Raw genomic sequence first — 22430 nt, 5'->3', positions numbered from 1 at the left:
TCCCCTTACTAAGTCCACCCATGAATGGGTACAGATTTCAAACATTACTACAGCATCTTCCATGCGCCAAGCCCTAAACAACATTTTGTAACCATACTCCCTTCTCCTCCACATTCCTAATTAATAAGATCTGATATTTCAGTCTGAAAGGCCTTATTCTCCTCTTAATTTTAGATACCTTTATTATGTCCATAATATACCTTTCAGGACATGCAGAAACCAGCAACGCAAAAAGCATTCTAGGTACCAGTGCCTCATAATTTTATAAAAGTTGAAATGTTTCCAATACCATTCTTAATGGAATTCAATGCACAGTTGATCTTTCAGACTGAAATCTATATAGAAATTAACTTGCAGCTTGCAGAACTGTCCACTTATTTAACCTTAATGAACACTTACTGGTTACACTGAGCAAGCCATTATATAAACAATCACCTATAAAAACAGACAAATCAACTTCAAGAACTCTATGCTTTATAATCATAGTTGAGCATCATAAATCAGACAATAGAAAAATAATTAAGTTATTAAATAAGAAGCCAATTCTCTTAAAATTTAACATGTTTCTTAAAATTTTTTAACCTAGGACCACAATAAATGTGAAATAGAAACTGTATTACTGATTAACATTTTAAAAATCTATGTGAAATGGACTAACATAAGTGCAAATGATATACCAATTAAAGGGAATGGAAATTGAAACTATCTAAGAGAAAATGATGACGAAAATAAGAGAAGAGAAAAATAAAGATACATAGGCAATACAACACTACATTCTCTAACCAAAGAGAAAAATACAAGGACATACTATGACTAGTAAACAGAACTGTGAAATGGGTATTAAGATGCCTAAAATCCAAAGGTAAACTTGCCCAAATTAGCCGAATAAGCTGGGTCAAGTCATTCATTTTCTTCTGGATCTCAGTTTCCTCATCTTTAAGATGAAGAGGAGGGATCAGATGTTCTCTGATTCTTCCTGCTCTAAAATTCTATAGTTCTATGCTATTTAAGATAAGAGAAAACTGAGAATCTGTTTCATTACCAAAGGGCTGTCTGGTTGCTGCCTACCACTACTTTTCCCTGATTCAATTTTCCAGGCACTTCTCCAGCAGTAAGATACTAGAATCAAAGTCAGTCAGACAACCACCTTCAAATGACTAATGTTCCTCAGACAGAATCCTCATTACAAAATGCTTCATATCTCTGTTATGTCATATCTACCAGCAACAGTAGATCACAACAAAAAAAGAACATTACTAAAACAGTTATGAAAACTCAAAGAAGTAAGAGTTTTAGCTACAAAAAGAAATAGAGAAACCAATGCTGTCCTTAAGATTTCTTGATCAGTCTCTAGTGAGATTTAACAATGCAATCCTTCAAGCCAATTAACAGAGAATCCTTGGGAAAAATGTAGCAACTGCTTTCTGAGAAAAAATACCAGAGCAAAACCATCTTTTCAAAGTAGTTTCCATCTAATTATTGCACAGATGGAGCCTCACTAAGGTCTACCATGCAAAGTAATTTTTAATAAAGTAATACACTTTAAGTAACATTAATAAGCCTGAAGTATTAATACTAAGTAAGACTAAAGTAATACTTTAATAGTCAAGTATTTCAGACCTTGAACCATTCACAACATTTTAAGACAGGGGTACCAGAAATTCTGAGCTTTTCCTTTCAAAAGTATTTTCAATCCCATCCTTTTTATTCTATTATAAATGATACTTCCACAAAATATCCATTTTAATAAAATGAGAAAACTTAGTAGCCCCAATTAATTGATCACTGAAAAATGGCTTAAGGAAAAGTTTTTTTATCTTACCTCTACACTAGGGCTAAGGCTACTTGGTAGTGTTTCTGAAGTCACAGTAGTGCTTGGAAGGCTGGAAATTTCCCAAGTATTCACAGGCTGTATTGGTTCAGACTGCTTTGAACGATCTATACATTTTGGATTATCCAGTAAGGTCACTTCATAAAATTCTTGAATATCTAGATGTGAGGAAAGGAAAAGAAAAATTCAAAAGTATTTGTATTTTCTAATTAAACTATGCATTGCTGAAACAACGTAACTCAAAAGCAAAATTTTTACTCTAGATTAGTAAAATAAATCCAATCTTATAATGTACTTATACAGTGAATATTTTCTCATTTTTTTATGTCACAGTCACATCAGAGCCTGCAGGGCACAGTGTAAAAGTCACAGGCTTTTTATACTTCGAAGTCAGTGCTGAGTTCAAATCCCTATTCCGTCATCAATTAGCTACATGTATAGGCAAGTTACTTAATCTCTGATAACTTGCCTCTTATCATTGTGAATTGTTTCAAGTATTCAGTGCAATACATGTAAAGTGCAGACTGGCACACACTCGGCTCCTAACAGACAGTAGTTCATACCATTATTGTGAATTCTGCAGACATAAGTCATCACTGATATTTTATATTTTTTATCACCAATATCCAGGCTGGGAATGTAAACCCCTCAAGTGGTTTCAACTGCCCTTGTAACCAAAGTAAAACAAAAGAATAATACATTAAAATAAAATCAAAGAACTAGGAAGTATTTTTTAGATAGCCTCAAATTTGAATATTTGAAATAGTAAGTTAAAACATTTTGTTATTTTAGAAATAATCAGTTAAAAGTATGACAAAACTCTAAAAGAAATGATAAATGTACTTATAGCAGCACAGGATAATTTGGAAGATCAAGTTACTCTGCTATCAGCTGGAATTATATGAACTTAGTATATTAACAGTGGTTATTCATGCTGCTCAGAAGCTCTGAGTGGTAGTTATATCATGTTTAAGTACACCACTACTAGTTTTTTATTCACCTCCTGGTATAATTTTGAGTTGGTTTTTTTAAAGGAGGGAAATTACTATTTAACAGTAAAGATGGGGTATTATCTTGTATAGAATCAAGTAAAATAACTGTAAATAATATTTAGAAAGAATAACTTTTATTTCTTGTTTTCTCAATATGATGAAAAGATTAGTATCTCCCTTAAAAAACAACATCAGAAGATACTAGAGACAAAGTAACTCCCTTTTTAGTTTTGATAACCAGTGGAATTGTAGAACTTTCTAGATAAAGGGCTAATAAAAACTCAGGTCTGACAGTGAGAAAAGTATCGACCTACTTCACAGGATGTTAATATTGCTGCAGAAAATTGTATGTGAGAGCATTTTATAAACCATGAATCACTATATAAAACTGTTCACATAACCATCATGGAAAAAATTAAAAACTCAAATTCAGAGCATTAGCTACAAATGGTTCTTACCAAACAAAAATTGTTTAATCTGAACCTAAGTCAAGTCTTTAGAACCAACTTCTAGTTCTGAGGGAATACAGGGGACAGAGGAACAAGTTAAATGACACCAGAAAAGCAATCAACAAAACCGATTCAGAGGGAGACATTCTACAAGACAACTGGCCTGGTATCTTTAGAAAGCAATGTCACGAAAGGGAAAATAAATTGTTTGAAAGTAAGAATTTCTGTATAAAGGAAACAAAAAAGACACACCAACTAACTGCAATGTCAGAGCCTTAACTGGTGTGTGTGTGTGTGTGTGTGTGTGTGTGTGTGTGTGTGTTTGGGGAAGGTTGGGGAGGGGGGATGAACTACAAAAGACATTGTGACAAGAACAGGGAAACTTAAATACAGACTATTTTCCAGAAAATATTAGGGAAAAAATTTTTTTTCTAGAAGATATATATGTGTGTGAGAGTATGTATATATTTATGTAGCAGGACATGTATTTCTATATATGTAAGAGGTATATTTTTTATATATGTAGGAGATAAATATTTGTAGATCTATCTACCTACCTGTCTATAGAGATCTCTTACCCCCCCAAAACAAACAAACAAAAAACAGAGCTCCTAGTACAGTATTATGCCCCCCCAAGAGCACTAAATGAGTGTTGATCAATTGGTTAGTTACCAGTCTCAATATGAATAGCCCACATCACTACATAAAATTTTTATTATATTTTCCAATACTGTAAGTCAAGTTTCAAACCTTAAATTTCTATGTGACCTTTCATTCTATAATTAACTAGCAGAAATACTGATATATATTGTCCTTTAATAACATCGCTTAAAATTTTAGGCCAGTGCTGTCCAAACTAACTATCTGCAGTGATAAATGTTCTATAGCTATACTGTCCAATATGGTAGCCGCTAGCTATATATGGCTCTTGAGCACTTAAAATGTGACTAGTGTGACTGAGGAACTGAACTTATAATTTTATTTAGTTTTAATTAATTTAGGTACCCACATATGGCTAATGGCTACAGTAGAGGACAACAGAGATCTAGACTAATATAATTCAGAGTAACACTTTACTATCTAGTATGGTCAAGTAATAAAGTGTTCCCTACACTTTATTATGAATTTTTCAAAAGCTCACTTGCAGCTTGCTACTATCAATTGAAATACCTCATTTCTAGGTCTTACATTAATCTATCGAACAGTCCTTTCTAACTTGCTGTATCTGAGCTCCTATGGACTAGAGAACCAAATATCCACATTATTAAGGATATCACATTTAAGAAAAAACAAGCTGAGTAAACACCCACTAGGATGGTTATTATCAACAAAACAGTAAATAACAAGTGTCGATAAGGATATGGAGAAATTAAACCCTCGTGCATTGCTGGTAGGAATATAAAATGATGCAGCCACTGTGGAAAACAGTATGGTGGTTTATCAAAATATTAAAACACAGACTCACCATTTGATCCAGCAATTCCACTTCTGGGTATATTCCCAAAAGAATTGAAAGTAAGGACTCAAATAGATATTTATATACCCATGTTCATAGCAGCATTATTCACAATATCCAAAAGGTGAAAATAACCCAAATGTTCATCAACAGATGAACGGTTAATAAACAAAATGTGGTATATACAAACAATGTAATATTATTCAGCCTTTAAAAGCAATGAAATTCTGATACAATCTACAACATGGATGGATGAATCTTGAAGACACGATGCTAAGTGGAGTAAGCCAAACACAAAAAGACAAATATTGTATGATTCCACTTATATGAGGTACCTAGAATAGTCAAATTCACAGAGACAGAAAGAGAAGTTATTCCCAGGGACTGGGATAAGGAGAGAATGGGGAGTTACTGTTTAATGGGTAAAGAAATTCAATTTGAGATGGTGAAAAAGTTCCAGAGATGAATAGTGGTGATAGCTACTGAACGTGAATGTACTTAATGCCACTGAACTGCACACTTATTTTAAAAATGGTAAATTTTATGCTATATATATTTTATCACAATTTTTAAAAATGAGCTGAGAGTCTAGGGGAGTTTAAATGAGTAAAGTGCATGGGATACAATATGTGGGTTTTATAATATTTTAGCTATTTAGATATCTGTTTCTTACTAGGGTCAGGATAACTGATATTGCCAGATAAGACCCAACTTAAAAAGAGATTAGTTACCATACTTGGCTAACTAAAACCATAAGCAAAAGTACTGAAATATTTGTTAACATATGTACAGTGTGGTGACATTTCTGATGACAGTCTGTCACAGTTATTATCACTTTCCTTAAAAAAATGTATTTATATACACACACACACACACATCTTTAATCTTGACCCATATTCCATCTCGACTAACATTCCAAAGTTTATACACTTTATTTCATTTGTCCACCACATTTCTTCATCTTTAGGGTGTCCCGAGACAATGGAGGTGAGCAACATAATAACACTCCTTCAGAAACTATTTCTCAATTACAATTCCTTCAATTGTATCAGTGATGCTTTTTCAAAGGTGCACCCAATCAAAAAAGGCACCCTCTGGAAAAACTGCACACACAGACTGAGCTTTTCTTAGGAGCCCCAAGTATTAATATTTTATATTTCCCATGCAGTCCCTCTTCTTTATAATCAACATTTTATATGTCAGAAGAGAATTATTATCACTGATCATAACTATAAAGATTTAGAAAAAAAGGTTAGATTATCATTATGACAAGATTAGCATTTCTACAAAGTAACATTCTAGAATTCAAAATATTATCTTCTACTTTTTCTTTAGAGTTTTCTAAACTCAGGAGTATAACATGGAGTACCATAAGATATCTAGTCTAAAGTAAAACAGAAGTTACTACACAAATATAAGACAAAAACAAACATGGTAAATTCTAGTATAATCCCAATCTCTCCTATTTCCTAAAAGTCTATGCAACATGCCAATGTCTGAAAATCCAAGTTATTCTCAAAAGACCAACTTCATGAAAGTAAAGAATTAAATTAATGAGCTTACTCTGAACACTTAAGACATTCAGCCAATAAATATTAATGGAGTGAGGGACTTCCCGGTGGCGCAGTGGTCAAGAATCCACCTGCCAATGCAGGGGACATGGTTCGATCCCTGGTCCAGGAAGATCCCACATGCCACGGAGAAACTAAGCCCATGCGCCACAACTACTGAGCCTGTGCTCTAGAACCCACGAGCCGCAACTACTGAGCCCGCGTGCCACAACTACTGAAGCCCACATACCTAGAGCCTGTGCTCTGCAACAAGAGAAGCCACCGCAATGAAAAGCCTGCGCACCGCAACGAAGAGTAGCCCCCGCTCGCTGCAACTAGAGAAAAGCTCACGAGCAGCAACAAAGACCCAACGCAGCCAAAAATAAATTAATTAATTTTAAAATACATATATTAATGGAGTGAATACCTTCTGGAAGAGAAATAAGAGAATTAAAGTATGAGATACAACCATAATGTCTTCGGGAGATTGAGATAACTGAGGAAAAAAATTATACAACACCTAAAGTTTTCCAATTTAAAGCACCTAAAAAGGCAGAATTCTATAAAAGTTTGATAGCTATATTTTAAATCATAGTAAATCAAAGTGTAAAGAAAATGAGAGAATGCAGTAGTAGTTAAAATGATTGCCATTAAATAGACAAGAGTGATCCCATACTCATCCAAAAATACATACAGCTCACCCAGATATATACCAGACATATAATTAAAATGTCTGATACATTTTTATCACCCTGAAAAAAATTATTTACTTTGAAAATAATGATGCACTAAAGCAAGCAAGAAGAGAAAACAAGAAAATGCAGGAATGTTAAAACATGCGTTAGAGGGAAACTACCCTTTAGTTGACTCCCAGTTGAAAATATTAATTTTGTCGAGCCTACAGATCAGTATTATCACAGTCTATTCCTCATTTTCCATTTATAGTCTGCAGGTGCTTTCACTGTTTTGGACTAAATTGGGTCCCCACAAGTGCAGTTCCTGAACAAAGATCTAAATTATAAGGTCACAAAGCTATAACACGTACAATAGAAAAATTCTCAAAAATTAAACTTAAACACAACTAATTAGTCCAACAGAACTGAGGAGAATCATTCCTATCTATTACAAAAAATTTTTTATTTGGAAATCTCTAAGATTACATGTATTTCAGAAGTCTCCAAATCTAAGTAAAAATTTCTTTATTATTTTCTTGCTAAAATTCTAAGTTTGCAAACACTAGGAGTAAGGGAAGTACAGAATTCCAGAAATTCCCTCAAAGGAAGTTGAGAAAAAGTTTTCTAGCTTTCAGTGATAACTTACATCATCCTAAACAGAGAAACTCACAAACCATAAAACATTTCTCAAACTAAAGAAATAAGGCAGTACTAACTCAGGATCAGAATAGGAAGTCTAAACACAGGCTCAAGAATGTGTAATAATTTAATATAATATAGGTAATATCTCTAATCTATGAGTAAGTAATATTTTAGTTAACAGAAAAAATATTAAGAAAAGACCTTAACAGATACCTCAGCAAAGAAGATATACAGACAGCCAATAAGCATATGAAAAGACGCTCCACCATACATCATCAGGGAAATGCACATTAAAACAAAAAGATACCACTACACATCTATTAGAAAGGCCAAAATACAGAACACTGACAACAACAAATGCTGGCAAAAATATGAAACAATGGGAACTCTCATTCACTGCTGGTGGGGATGCAAAATGATACAGCCACTTTGGAAAGCTATTTGGTGGTTTCTTACAAAACTAAACATACTCTTATCATACAATCCAGCAATCATGTTCCTCAGTATTTACCCAAATGAGTTGAAAACTTATGTCCACACAAAAACCTGCACACAGATGTTTACAGCAGCTTTATTCGTAACTGCCAAAAGTTGGAAGCAACCCAGATATTCTTCAATAGGTGAATGAATAAACTGCAGTACATCCAGACAACAGAATATTATTCACACTAAAAAACAAAAACAAAAATTAAAGAAAAAACAAAAACTATGAAGCCATAAAAATATGTGGAGGAAACTTAAATGCATATTACTAAGTGAAAAAGGCCAACATGAAAAGGCTACATGCTGTGTGATTCCAACTATATGACATTCTGGAAAAGGCAGAACTATGGAGATAGTAAAAAGATTAGTGATTGCCAGGGGCTGGAGGTAGAAGAGACATGAATAGGCAGAGTACAAAGGATTTTTAGGGCAGTAAAACTACTCTGTATAGTGTGGTGGATATATACAAATATAAATCTATAACAGTAGACATATGTCATGATACATTTGTCCAAACCTATAGAATGTACAACCCCAAGAGTGAATACTAAGGTAAAACTATAGACTTTGGGTGATAATGATGTGCTCATGTAGGTTCATCAATTGTGACAAATGCACCAATCTGGTGGGAGATGCTGATAGTAAGACAGTCTATGTATGTGTGGGGACAGGGGGTATATGGGAAATCTCTGTACCTTCCTCACAATTTTGCTGTGAATCTATAACTGCTCTAAAAAATAAAGTCTTTAAAAACTTAAACTGAAACAGATATGAGCTATCAAGTCATGAAAAGACATGGAGAAATCTTAAATGCATATTGCTAAGTGAAAGAAACAATCTGAAAAGGCCACACACTTGTGATTCCAACTATATAACATTCTGGAAAAGGCAAAACTACAGAGACAATAAAAAGATCACTGGTTGCCAGGGAATCAGGAGGAGGGAGAAAGAGATGAACACGTGGAGCAAGAGACAGCAGAAAGATCAGTGGTTGCCAGGGGTTTGGGGGTAGGGAGGGAAGAGATGAATATGTGGAACACAGATTTTTAGGGGAGTGTAACTATTCTGTATGATACTGTAATAGTGGATACATTTGTCAAAGCAACAAATGTGTATGTCAAGTTTATCGATGTATAATGCAAAGAGTGAACCCTACTGTAAACTATGGACTTTAGTTAATAACAATATATTAATACTGGCTTATCAACTGTAACAAATATACCACACTAACGAAGACGTCAATAAGAGGAGAAACGGGAGTGTGGGGTGGTAAGGATATGGGAACTCTCTGCTTTCCACCCAATTTTCTGTAAACCTGAAACTGCTGAAAAAGTTAAAAGTCTAATAATTTTTTTAAATGTTTAAGGGAGCATAATAATGAATTTATATTATAAAAACAAGCAATCTCATACTGTATTTCAAAATAATGTCCAAATGTATTAAGGATTTAAACGTTAAAGAAAGAAGCCATGACAGAATTTGAATATAGTAAAGATTTTTATAATCTCAGGGATAGGAAAGGCTTTCTAAGCATAATACCAAGGGTAAAAGCACAACAAAATTGATAAATCTAACCATATATAAATGTTTTTTTAATTAAATTTTAAAAACAAATGACAAACAATGGAAGCTATTTGCAACTTGCAAGGCAGACAGAATTGGTATCTCTAATGTAGATTTTATACCTCTAAGAAAAAAATGAAAAAAAGTGTTTGAGGATTAAAATATTTGACAAATTGAATCTAGTTTCCTAATATTTTTCTACCTATAACACTTACATAAATGGTGATTATTGATATTAGTGTTTCATTTTTATGTATTTTATTAATTTGTTTGTTATTAAACTCGTAAAACAAACAAACAAACAAACAAACAAAAAGTGGTTGGAGGGGCAAATGACATGAACAAATAATTCACAGGAATTAAAATAAACAACGATGTAAGAAAATTCTTACATCGTTGGCTATTTATTTATTCAAAGAAATACATAATAAAACATCAAAATGACTGAAGGTGTATTCCACATTTCAGAATAGAAAATATTAAAAAGATAGATAATACTCCGTAGTGCTTAAGGTACAGTAACTTAGTCATTCTTCCACATAATATCTAAAAAATTAAATTGACATAACATTTCTGACAGTAATTTAAAAAATTACATCAAAAGCCTTTTTAAATTGCACATCCCCTTTTACTAAGCAATTCAATTCTAGGAACTTACCTAAAGGATATAATCAAGGATGCAGAACAAAGAGGCATATACAAATGCAATGTTGTTTATAATTCAGAAAAATTATATACCTAAAATGCTCCTAGGAAATCATTAATAAAACTACTATTTTAACTATTTTACTATTTACTATTTATTTTTAACTATTTTTACTATTTTAACTACTATTTTAACTATTAATAAATCTATATAGTGAAACACAGTCTTTAAATGGTACAAATCCATTGATACGGAAAGGTACATAATGATAAATTTTGTGGGATAAAAATAGTTAAAATGTATAGCACAGAGAAGTCACACTGTATACACTTAAGCAAATTCAACCACAGCACCTCTTTCCACCAAAAAAAGGGCAATTCTACCCATCAGTCCACCTAGTAAGTAAATGTCAGCAAATAAAAGATGAGAAGGGAGGAGACTGTTCCCTCAGGCAGTCTCCATTTTCATAGCATCTCTCTATATCTCACTGTGCTGAATGTGATTCTAGAATTATGCGCTTTTAATACAAGAGGTCACTTAAACACAAGCCAACTACTTCATCTGTTGATCAACTGAAGAAACAATGATTTCGGGACTTCCCTGGTCCAAGTGGTCCAGTGGTTAAGAATTCGCCTTCCTATGCAGGGGACGTGGGATGGATCCCTGGTCGGGGAGCTAAGATCCCACATGCGGCAGGGTAACTAAGCCCGCGCAACACAATTACCGTGCCCATGCGCCTCAACTAGAGAGAAGCCCGCACACCGCAAACGAAGGATCATGCCTGCCGCAATGAAGACCCGACGGCAGCCAAAAAAAGATTTTTCTTGGCTGAAACCAATGATTTCTTTCCACTACAGGGAAAAACAACTGTATTGTAGTTAATGACAGACAGTGTTAAACTCCTGAAGGATTTTTAAGGATAATTTTAATCTGATATTTTTCACTTTATACACTGATTTTAAGTATCAATTCCCACTGAATTATAGAAACAATTATACTATGTTTTATTTATGTAGGGAGTTTGTTTTGCAAAATGAAAGTGTGTATATATACACAAGAATAGCATTCTAGAAGGATATTCACCCTATGGAAGTAGCAGGTGTTGGTGTGAGAATTTTCTTGCTTATAATATTTTATATAAAGTACATGTATCTGACCTTAAATGTTTATAAATTCCATTTTGGAGGGTTAGAGAGAAGGCAACTAGAAAGCTAAAAAACAATGAAATATAACCCTGCCATTTCAGAGGGAAAAATTTTATCAGTTAATTAACTAAAAGTACAATGTTTTTATAAACTAAAATACACAATAGTCAAACCTACTGAGGCACAGATACTCTGCTTTCATCTAAACCAACGTGCATTTAAAAAGCCATTTTGATTCCCACAGAGAAAAACATATAAAATTTTAAAGTATGTATTATAATTTGTTGTTTCACACACTAGAAAGAGAAAAAATGTCAAGCCAGTATCCAAAATAAATTATTCCAACACTTTAAATACTATATGACTAACAGTCACATGGTATTCCTTAAAACAAGGTATGTATCAAAAGGAACCAGAGCTTCTCAAAGAAATGGTTGATCCTAAGGCTGGGGCAGGATATCTGCAAGATGAACCTGGAACATCTTGTTATGCCAAAAAGTAAGAAAGTGCTAAAAAAAAAAAAAAATGAGGGCATGTCATAAAGTCATAAGAGCAAGCTTGAGAAGCCTCCTACTAGGCAAATCTGAGACAATCTGAACACCAAAATCATTAAGGATGGTAATAAATTATCCACCTCTGAAAGAAATATGATAGCTAGCTAGCTAGCTAGGTAAGTAGATAGATAGATAAATGGGAGAGGAGTGCTCTTAATTACAGTAAAATGCCAAGTGTTAGCTGGAAACTGTAGAAAAGTGCTGCTGTTAAAAATATATATATATAATTTTTCAACTTAGTAGAAACTGATTCAGGCAAGCATCATCAATGGATGCTAAGTCTAGATGGAAATTTTGTTAAAGAACAGGGTACATGCAAGGTGTTACTGTCTCCCCCACATATTGCTTATAAGTTGCAAAGGGGGAAAAAGTAACTACAGAGAAATCAGACAACACCTTAACTGGGTGATTAAAATTAACATTACAAATGAAGGGCAGAAGACATCATGTACCTCTGGATGTACAGAACCATATAGAATACATAACCTGAGTCTAATCACAAGCAAATATCAGACAAAACTAAAATGAGAAACATTATATATAAAAAAAATAAGAGCAGAGGGGAACTGTATTCTTCAAATACGTCAATGTCATAAAAGACAAAGGCTGTGGAAATGTGCCCAGATTAAAGAAGACTAAAGAGACATAACAACTAAATGCAGTACCTGGATAGTGCATTGGAAAAATAATTTGAAAAGGAAAATTTTAGTAGGAAAAAATTTATCCCTACATAGATGAAATAGCTTAGACTAGAAGAAATATTTACAGATGCTTTTACAGCTCTGTGATTGCAAAGTTCTAAAGAGAATTCAACCAGATTCAGCATAATCAAAGCAGGAGTAAGTAAAACTATTAACAAATAAATAACAATCCAATTCAATCAAAACCACCAACAGAAAAGTTAATAAAATTTTCCTCCAATTCCATAATTTTTAGTCAACAGTCTGATCCATATCCTGTTATAAATGCTTTCCTTTCTCAAACCTAGCCTACAAAGTTACACACACACACACACACACACACATGCAGGTGCACAAAGTTACCAACAGACTAAAAAATTACATCACTGGGACCAATAATAAACAAAAAAACTAAGGAACTTTGACATTTTACCATTATAGCTGGAAGTTTGTAAACTTTGATTACTAAGTAAATACACCTTTCAAAGTGTGTAAATTCCATCATTATAAACATCATTCCATCATTATAAACATTCTCCTTCAAAGTAAAAACTATTTTAAAAACCATGTTTTAAAAACACTGACCCTACAGATCAACATGTATGTTAAACATATTGTCAGTGTTCTTTATCACTATGTTTAAGTACAATGTTCTTATAAATTAAAATACACAATAGTCAAACCTACTCAGGCTTTCATCTAAACCAACGTACATTTAAAAAGCCATTTCGATTCCCAAAGAGAAAAGTACATAAAATTTTAAAGTATGTATTATAATTTGCTTGTCTTATAATTTGTTGTTTCACACACTAAAAAGAGAATAAATGTCAGGCCAGTGTCCAAGATAAATTATTCCAACGCTTTAAATACTATATGACTAACAGTCATAGGATAGTCACATTAAAATACTCAACTTATGATAAAGAACACCCTAATGGTTGAAGGTGAAAAGAGGCTCTGGACTCAGATTAGTTGAGTCCAATTCCTGGCTCCACAATTTTCTATGTGAGAGTCCTTGGGCAAGCTACATAATCTCTCATTTCCTTTTTTCTAATCTATAAAATAGTATCATCACCTCATAAGTGAATATATGCCTCATAGGATTATGATGACTAAACGAGATACTTTTATTAGCACAGAGAAAGTGTTCAATAAATGTTAGCCATTATTACTTCTTACATACTTAGAAAGGAGTCATACTCTCACATCCATTAGGATGGCTACTATCAAAAAAACTGAAAACAACAAGTGTTGGCAAGGCTGTGGAGAAACCGGAACCCTTCTGCACCACTGGTGGGATTATAAAATGGTGCAATCTCTACGGAAAACATTATGGTGGTTCTTTAAACATTTTACATGTAACTGTCATATGATCCCACAATCCCACTTCTGGGTGTACATTCAAAGGAACTGAAAGCAGGTTCTCAGAGATACTTGCACACTCACATTCACAGCCACGCTGTTCACAATAGTCAAGAGGGGTAGAACGCAAATGTCTATCAATGGAGGAAAGGATAAACAAAAATTTGACACATACGCACATTTATATACATATACTCCAACACACAAGAATATAACTCAGCCTTAATAAGGAAGGGAGTCCTATCACATGCTACAACATGAATGAACCTTGAGGACATTATGCTAAGTAAATAAGCCAGTCACAAAAAGACAAATACTTTATGATTTCCCTTATATGAGGTATTTACAGTAGTCAAAATCATAGATACAGAAAGTAGAATGGTGGTTACCAAGGGCTGGAGGGAGGAGGAAAAGGGGAGTTGTTGCTTCATAGGTATCGAGTTTCAGTTTTGCAAGATGAAAAAGTTCTGAATTGTTTCACAACAATATGACTGTACTTAACACTACTGACTGGTACATTTAAAAATGGTTAAGATGATAGATTTTATGTTTTTTTTACAATTAAAACAAAAAAGAAGTCACACTTGAAACTCAGTATCTCCAAACTTAAAATGTCCTTCACCATGTTTACAAGGGCAAGTGAAACTGTTAGTTAATAAAGCAGCAATAAATGAATTAGAAGCTAAAAAATCTCAGAAATGGACAGTTTTATTACATAACCCACCTTCACTGTGAATATCTGCAGAAATAAAATAGTGCATTAAAATAAGCTTGCTATTTATCGCAGACAAAATATACAAATCAAATGACTCACTCACTAAAGTCTCTAAAGCCAGCCTGATCTTGAGACCAGGTTTTTCTCCTGTGCACAAGGAAAGTAGATGAATTCTCTTATCCCGTAAGTAAACCCAGGGGTCTAGACTGGTACGAAATCTTTGAGGACTACCGAGGTCCTCTCAGATCCCAGACAAACATGAGAATCAGAAATGACCTTAAACCACTACGGACCTGGAGAGCAGAGCTTTGACTGTTATCAAACCATATCCAGTCTATTTTACTCACAAAATTTTCAAATATAAGTACACAAAATGAGAATACAAAAATCAAATATATTTAGTTTTCAACCTGCTCTCACCTAAATCAGGGATTAAAATTAGGCAGACTTTATCTCCCATTTATACAAAAATAATCACCAGATGTTTTGGGAATAAATTTTAAACAAATGTATAGTTCATGGACTTTTTTTTAAGCTATAATTTAAATATTCACCTTTAAAGAAACAACTTAGCTGAAACTCAAGAGTTAATAAAAACTTTTCTGTTTTCAATAATTTTTAAATCTTCAAGTCATCCTTCAAGGATACTACCAAGCATCAGGGCAAGAACAATGATTGCCATATTTCACTGAATTGAGGATATTGATATGGAGGATATCAACTGTAAAATGCACCATTATTTCACATGCCACTAAGAATGTAAAACCATTGCCAATATATATCCGTTAAAAAATGCATCCCAGGGCTTCCCTGGTGGCGCAGTGGTTGGGAATCTGCCTGCCAATGCAGGGTACACGGGTTCGAGCCCTGGTCTGGGAAGATCCCACATGCCGCGGAGCAACTGAGCACGTGAGCCACAGCTACTGAGCGTGCGCGTCTGGAGCCTGTGCTACGCAACGGGAGAGGCCGCGACAGTGAGAGGCCCGCGCACCGCGATTAAGAGTGGCCCCCACTCGCCGCAACTGGAGAAAGCCCTTGTACAGAAACAAAGACCCAACACAGCCATAAATAAATAAATAAATTTAAAAACGTGTCTACATTTAAAAAAAAAAAAAAAATGCATCCCAAATTCAGAGATACCAAAATTTTTAAAAACTGGTATCTTAGAACAGATGTAGTGCAATATGTGCATGCTTGTTCCTCTGAATAACCCGAAGGTACCAGAAACCTAATCTTAATAATATATCAACTACAGAAGGGGGGGGGGGGGGAAATCAACATTTCTATAACACCAAACCCCTAGGGCCTCACACAAAGTTTTTTTAAATGCATGAAAATAGCCGATTCAAACTACCAATTCAAGAAATCAATCAATAAATAACCACTGCAGAGTGCAAGTCCAAAGAAGTAACTAGATAATTCACTATAGCCTAAGGAAATGATTTCCAAACTCTAGAAGTCAAAAACCTAAGCACCATAGGACTTTCAAACAATTAGTGGTCAAGACCCCATGTCTCCTTTAATCCAAAGGTCCACAGGTATCACCTTAGAGGACAGAGTGCTACCTACTAAAGGAAAACACAGTTAACACAGAATTTTTTAGTACACACTATGAACACAGTGGACTCTAGTTTAGCTTAGGGTAATTTACAGGATTAAAGTACATTACCACACTGTTTCAAAACCAATGGTACAGGCGCAAAGCAAAAAAAATCTTACTGACCTAAAAATTTTCAAAAAAAGGAATAAAGATTAATACATTAACCCAACTTAAGCATGCACCAAAAAATGCATTTATTAATTTAGTAGTGTCAACAATTAATTCAATTACAGTATGGAAACACAAAAAATCTCTACTAAATTTACGCATTTCAAAATTCCTAAAATCTATTACACTTTTCTTACACCAAAATCTGATCCCACATTCTATAAAATCTTAAAATATAAGTAAATCTAAATATCAAAGTAAATTCACAACCAATAAAGTTATACAGGACAAAGAAGATTCACAAATATAACTCACAATTAGAAAACTAACTCTATCAGAATTCAATTATGCATAAGAATAAATACATTCAAAATAGGCAAGCAGAATACATTAAAAAAAAAAAAAAAATCCCCCTGAACATAGTAAATCTACCTCCAATCTATGGAGAAATCTAAGTGTAATTTTCTTAAGTCGCAGACTCCACACAGAGGACTCCATCTATGTCCAAATGTAAAAGAAGACATACAAGTCATACTATTTTTTTCTAAACAGTGACCCTACTAAATAAAACACTCCTAGGTTTAATGGTGATTTAGAAAACCAAACAACTAAAAATGATTTTTCCCTTCCTTTTTTGTTTTTTCAGAGGAATCCAATTTGATCATCCATTTGGACCTTAAACCTCAGAGCTTAGAAATCCAAATGTAAAAAATGTCCATCAGTTTAAACAAAAAAGGCAAAATGTTGGTAATTTTTGAAGATGGGTGACAGATATATACTAGTTTATTATACTGTTCTCTCTTTTGTTGTATATATTTTCAAAAGTCTATAATAATGCTAAATTTAAAAAAATTATTCAGATGTATTGAGTGATCTTCTTTAAAGTCTTCTTTAATTCTAAAACTAATTTAGTATAGTATCAATTTACCAATAAGTTATTTGACAGGATACATTAACTTGAAAGTAGCCCTCAAGCCACATCAAAAGTTACTCCATCAATAGACAGATATAAGGCTGTAACTACTTTGAAGTTACTGAGGAAAAAATTGTAATACAACGAAATATATGTCTTATTTTAATATGTTATATAGCCAATGACTAATAAAAACACATTTTATTCTTAGAATTGAAAGAGACAATTTTTCTAGTTCACTGGTTTGTATACTTTTCAAGGTACCTAGAGAAGAGGGCCAGAGACAGAGCATCCTGTTTTATATACTGGGGATTATGTACAAAATATAAGATTTTGCTTTAAAAAGGGGTCTAACTACTTTTTAGAAAAAGGCTTAAAAACCACTGTTCCATTGCACCCACATGCTACAGATAATAGCGACTTAGAAAAGATTAAATGACTTGTACCATATCATTCAATCAATGGCACTGTCAGGAGTAGAATTCAGCACTCTTGACTATGTATGTGTTCAATTCTCCTTTAAAACAATGCACCACATCAAATTTAAGTTACAGTTAAGAATAAAATTGTTTCAATATTCTTGTTTGTAAAATAAGATTAGACAAGATCATCTGTAAAATCATTTTCCAGGTCTAAAATTCTGACTCCACGAATGCCAAGTTTAAACAGAGGTCTATATTAAGGGAATGAATGTTCTTAAACATAGCAGAACTCCTCAAACATTTTCAGGGATTCCAGAGAAATAGCAAGTCAAATACAGAAACAAGCTAACAGTTATTCAGTCATTACTTTTTGGATCCTGAAACATTTTTGCAACTTCTTCATCTTTTAACGTTAGGACGTTAAACTCTGTTATCAAAGACCACTGAAATAATCATACTGAAAGTTTTTTTGGTTATTAGATACTTTTGGAAAGAATACTGGCCTAAGTATCAAAATACACAACTCACTGGATGTTCAAGTTATTGAATGCCTCACAGAGAACCAAGTATATCACTCTCTGAAGTTTAAAATAAATGAACTCAGAGCAGCATTACGCCTAGCTGACACATAATGGTCACAAATAAAGTTTTAATTCCCACCTATTAAAGCCTGAAAGAGGTTGCTCTGAAATATGTTAATAACCCGTTCTATGGAACTTCTGAGCTGTCTGTCTTCTGTTTGGCTTAGTTTCGAACGATAACCTTCCAAAAGGTGCAATGCTCTCTGGGTATCTGAAAAGAAAAAAGAGTCTGATTAGGGACTTCCCTGGCGGCACAGTGGTTAAGAATCCGCCTGCCAATGCAGGGCACACGGGTTCGATCCCTGGTCCGGGAAGATCCCACATGCTGCAGAGCAACTAAGCCCGTGCACCACAACTACTGAGCCTGCGCTCTAGAGCCCACAAGCCACAACTAGTGAGCCTGCGTGCCACAACTACTGAAGCCCGCACGCCTAGAGCCCGTGCAACTCAACAAGAGAAGCCACCGCAATGAGAAGCCCGCACACCGCAATGAGTAGCCCCTGCTCGCTGCAACTAGAGAAAGCCCGCGCGCAGGAATTAATACCCAACCAGCCAAAAGAATAAAAAGTTTAAAAAAAATTATACATTTACAAGAAAGTATTACAAACTAGCTATGCAGCAAATGATTCTGCAAGGCACCTAAACAATTCCCAACATTCTCCAAGTCAATCCATGCCACTATGTTCATGTACACATATATATATTCCCTAGAATGATCCAAAAAATGTTCAACGTGTTACAATAAAGGAAGAAGGTGAGCAGTTTGTAATAAATGTGTACTAGTGATCATCTGATCAAAGTATTAGTAACACTGTTTCAGCTGATCTGATATACAAAAGCAGAATATCTACAATTTGTCATTATAATTCAAATATTACATGCTTCAAAACTACTAGTTCTTAACCAGTATCCCACATTCGCTCACAAAAGTGTTTAGTAAGAACGATAAAATGAAATATTAAAACACCAATACAGAGTTTTTAAGAAGACATTTCAGAGGGAAAATGTTAATTGCCTCTCCAGTCACTAGAGAGATGTCAAGGAAAAAAGCTTGACAAACATTTAGGTGTTTCCATCGTCTGAATGATGTGAGGCTTAGATTCCCTAAGTAGTAAGGCTAGGGCTGTGCTGTCTCATCAGAGTTATACAAACACCTTTAAAACATAGCAATCACAAAACAGACATACAGAAAAGCAAGAGACACCCAGAGAAGAGTTCCGACGTAAATTCTCACCTTGCTTCCGGACCGGCATTTTTCTCCAGAATCAGGAAGAGGGCACACACCTTTAAGAACACAAAACATTAAAAAAATTTAGAAAAGAATAGAATCGAGGTTAAACTAGCATTTCCCCCTAACTCTCAAATCGAAAAACTCCTAGCCCTATTTGAAAAGCCCACCTGGCAAAGTTTTCCCAAGTGAAAGGAAGAGCCGCACAATCCAGCAGTGTCAATCCAGAAAGCTTTTACCTAAGGTTGGGTTCCCCTGCAAATGTAAGAGCAAACAGAAGCAAGATGCCAAATTCTCCTCGAAAGCTGCCCCCTCTCCAAAGGGCACTAAATGCCTGGACATGGGGCCAGCCTCCCCCGGCAGAAGTATACATACCCCCCACCTGCTACTGGGGGGCTGAAGAGGCTCTCCGACCCTTGGCCCCTAAGCCAGCAGCGGCTGTAGCGCACTGGGAGAAGGGATCAGCTGGACTGATCACCCCGCCCTGCTCGGGCCCCCTCCTCTCGCTTGCCTGTCTCCTTGCTCGCTTCCTCCGAGCTACTCCAGCGAGGGCCGGACAGGGCAGCGGCCGCTCTCCGCGACGCCCTCGCGCCCCACATGCACACCTCCGCGGGCCCCCACACCTGCGGCGCGGCCACAAAGTTCCAGCGAGTGGCGTGCGCTCGGAGCTGGGGTGCACCCCGGGCGGTCTCGGGGCGGCTCCCCCGCCCTGCCCCGCTCCACGTCCCCCGCCCCGCCCGGGGCTCGCGGAGCTGAGCAGAGGGGGGGTGAGGGAACGGGGGAGGAGCTCCCCTCGGCGGCCGCACCCCCGTTGCCTCTTCCTCCTCCTCGGCCGCCGCCGCCGCCGCCGCCGCCTCCACACTCGCCGCTGCCCGCTAGCCCGCTCGCCCTCTCCGCTCTTAGCCGCCCCACCCCCGGAACCTCGCCTCCTTCCGCGCCCCCAACCGCTCTCCCCCCAAACTTTCCGCCAAGATGGCGGCCCTAGATCTGGACTGCCGCGCCCCCACGTGACCGCTTTCCCGGCGCTCGCAGCCAATGGGAAGTGAGGAGGCGGCTCGCGCCGAGCCCCGGGCTCCCAGCGCTGCTACCTTGGTTGTGGGGGGAGGAAGGCCAGGAGGGGGCTGGGGAAGCAAAAGGGGACCCGGGGAGCATCTAAGTGCACCTCCTCGCTTAAAGGGGCGGCCACCGAAGTGGCTCTGAGGACAAAGGAGTTGACACACAGACTCTACAGGTGGCCCGGGGGGGCCCTGGAAGAGCCCGCCTTTACCTCGCCCTAGCCCACCGGTGTGTCCCGCGATTCTGAGCGAGTAACGCACCAGGCCAGGAAGGGTGAGGGTGTCGGAAGAGAGACGTGACTTCACCTACGCCAGATCCAGGACACACATTCCGAGACACCCTTTAACCTCACTAAACACGTGCCTGGCACCCCCGGGGGTGGATCCCCAACCTGGAAAAGTGTTCTCCGGGAGGAATCATCAGCACCACCCAAAATAGGGGGCGGGAAAGGGCGGAGCCTGGGAGGAGGGGAAAGGGAGGCGTTTGGGCGGGTGGGGGGGGGAGGGGTGCCGTCTCTGCACTCTTACACTTTGTACTAATATTTTAAAAGTTACTATTAGCCCCTCAGTAAAAAGTTTTGGGGGGATTGAATTAAAGAAGGGTAGGTAAAATAGGGAGATTAGTTAATCTGATAAGAGTTTGAGGGTTTCACTAGAGAATTTTTTAAGTCTAAGTGATTAATTCCAAGTATGAATGCATTTAAGGATGGGAAGAGAAAATTGGTTCCCTCTTTCACTCACTCATTCATTCCCCCTTGCCTGCAACCCCCGCCCAGTCAACAGCTCCAGGTATTACCCAAGCTCTGGCTGCTCCTTTAAGAACTCACCTGTAGCTACCGCCTCCCAAGCCGCAAGTCAGCTGCCGCGGCTAGTTTAAGTTTCGTTTGCAACTGGAAGCGGGACTACTGGCCCCGGCCAGGACCCCGCTCTGGGTCTGAGCCTCCCAGGCTGTCGAAACAGAATCGGGAAAAGCTCTCCAAGTCACTCCCAGGTCTTCGAGCCTCTTCTGTGTAGCAGGCACCTCACTGCTCTGAGGTCCAGAGAAGATTTGCCTAAGATCACCCAGAGTTAGTGACAGATCTGGAACCACGGTGATCATGTCTTTCAACACTGGAAGGCTCTTGCCAGTAAACCAGATAGCCTTTCACCGAGGCAGTATCCTTGGGCTAGTGAAGGCAAGTCCGGGGAACCTTGTACTGTAATCGTAACAGCTGCTCAGAGGTATGCGGGTTTCACTTTTGGATAGCACCTTTGAATCCTAACTTGTTATGAGAACCCAGCGATTTAAGAGTTCATCTAGACCTACTGTCTCAGTTTAAGATAAAGAAACTGATGTCCAGAGAGGGGAAGCAACTTGCCCAAGGACACATAGGCTAATCAGTGACAGCAGCCCAGAATTAACTCTCATAGCTCCAGTCCAAGGCTCCTTCCACTGTGATTTTGGACAACTTGACCGTAGTATGTTGCTGGTATATTGGTAGCAAATCTCTTTATGCTCTCCTGCCTCATGGGAGCTTGAGCAACAGTTAAAGCAGCATTTCAGAGAAGAAATGGGATGGAAAAGTGAAAGGAAGCTCTTAAAACCAAGGAGCTGAAATAGAAGGATTTTTAAAATAGTGAAATGGCGGATGGGGAGGGTTAATAGTGAAAATGGCTGATGGCATGCATGCTGTTATTATCAAGACTTCATTGATGAACTGTGAATGAAATGGTTCCACTTAAGGGACCATTCTAAGAATGGAATCTCTGCAGAATTCAGAAGGAGGGAGGGATTTCACCTA

General features: G+C 36.7%; 1 protein-coding gene across 11 annotated transcripts in view; it reads right to left on the bottom strand.

Annotated features, from left to right (window-relative positions):
• Nucleotides 1-20931, bottom strand: part of DLG1 (discs large MAGUK scaffold protein 1) — a 288831-nt gene extending 267900 nt beyond the window's left edge. For 6 of the 11 annotated variants that reach the window (XM_068546482.1, XM_068546488.1, XM_068546489.1 and 3 more), the window contains exons 1-5: nt 20106-20485; nt 19765-19849; nt 19601-19650; nt 18446-18577; nt 1823-1989 (exon numbers count right to left, since the gene is read on the bottom strand). In XM_068546482.1, the coding sequence (XP_068402583.1) occupies nt 1823-1989; nt 18446-18577; nt 19601-19619 (318 nt within the window). In that variant the 5' untranslated portion in view covers nt 19620-19650; nt 19765-19849; nt 20106-20485. The other 5 variants (XM_068546483.1, XM_068546485.1, XM_068546486.1 and 2 more) reach the window with 5 other exon arrangements.
• Between the last annotated feature and the right edge of the window lie 1499 nt (nt 20932-22430).

This window comes from Eschrichtius robustus, chromosome 6, assembly GCF_028021215.1.
Source record: "Eschrichtius robustus isolate mEscRob2 chromosome 6, mEscRob2.pri, whole genome shotgun sequence".
Lineage (NCBI taxonomy): Eukaryota > Metazoa > Chordata > Mammalia > Artiodactyla > Eschrichtiidae > Eschrichtius > Eschrichtius robustus.
Note: the sequence above shows the minus strand (reverse complement) of the source record. Positions and strands in the feature narration are given on the sequence as shown.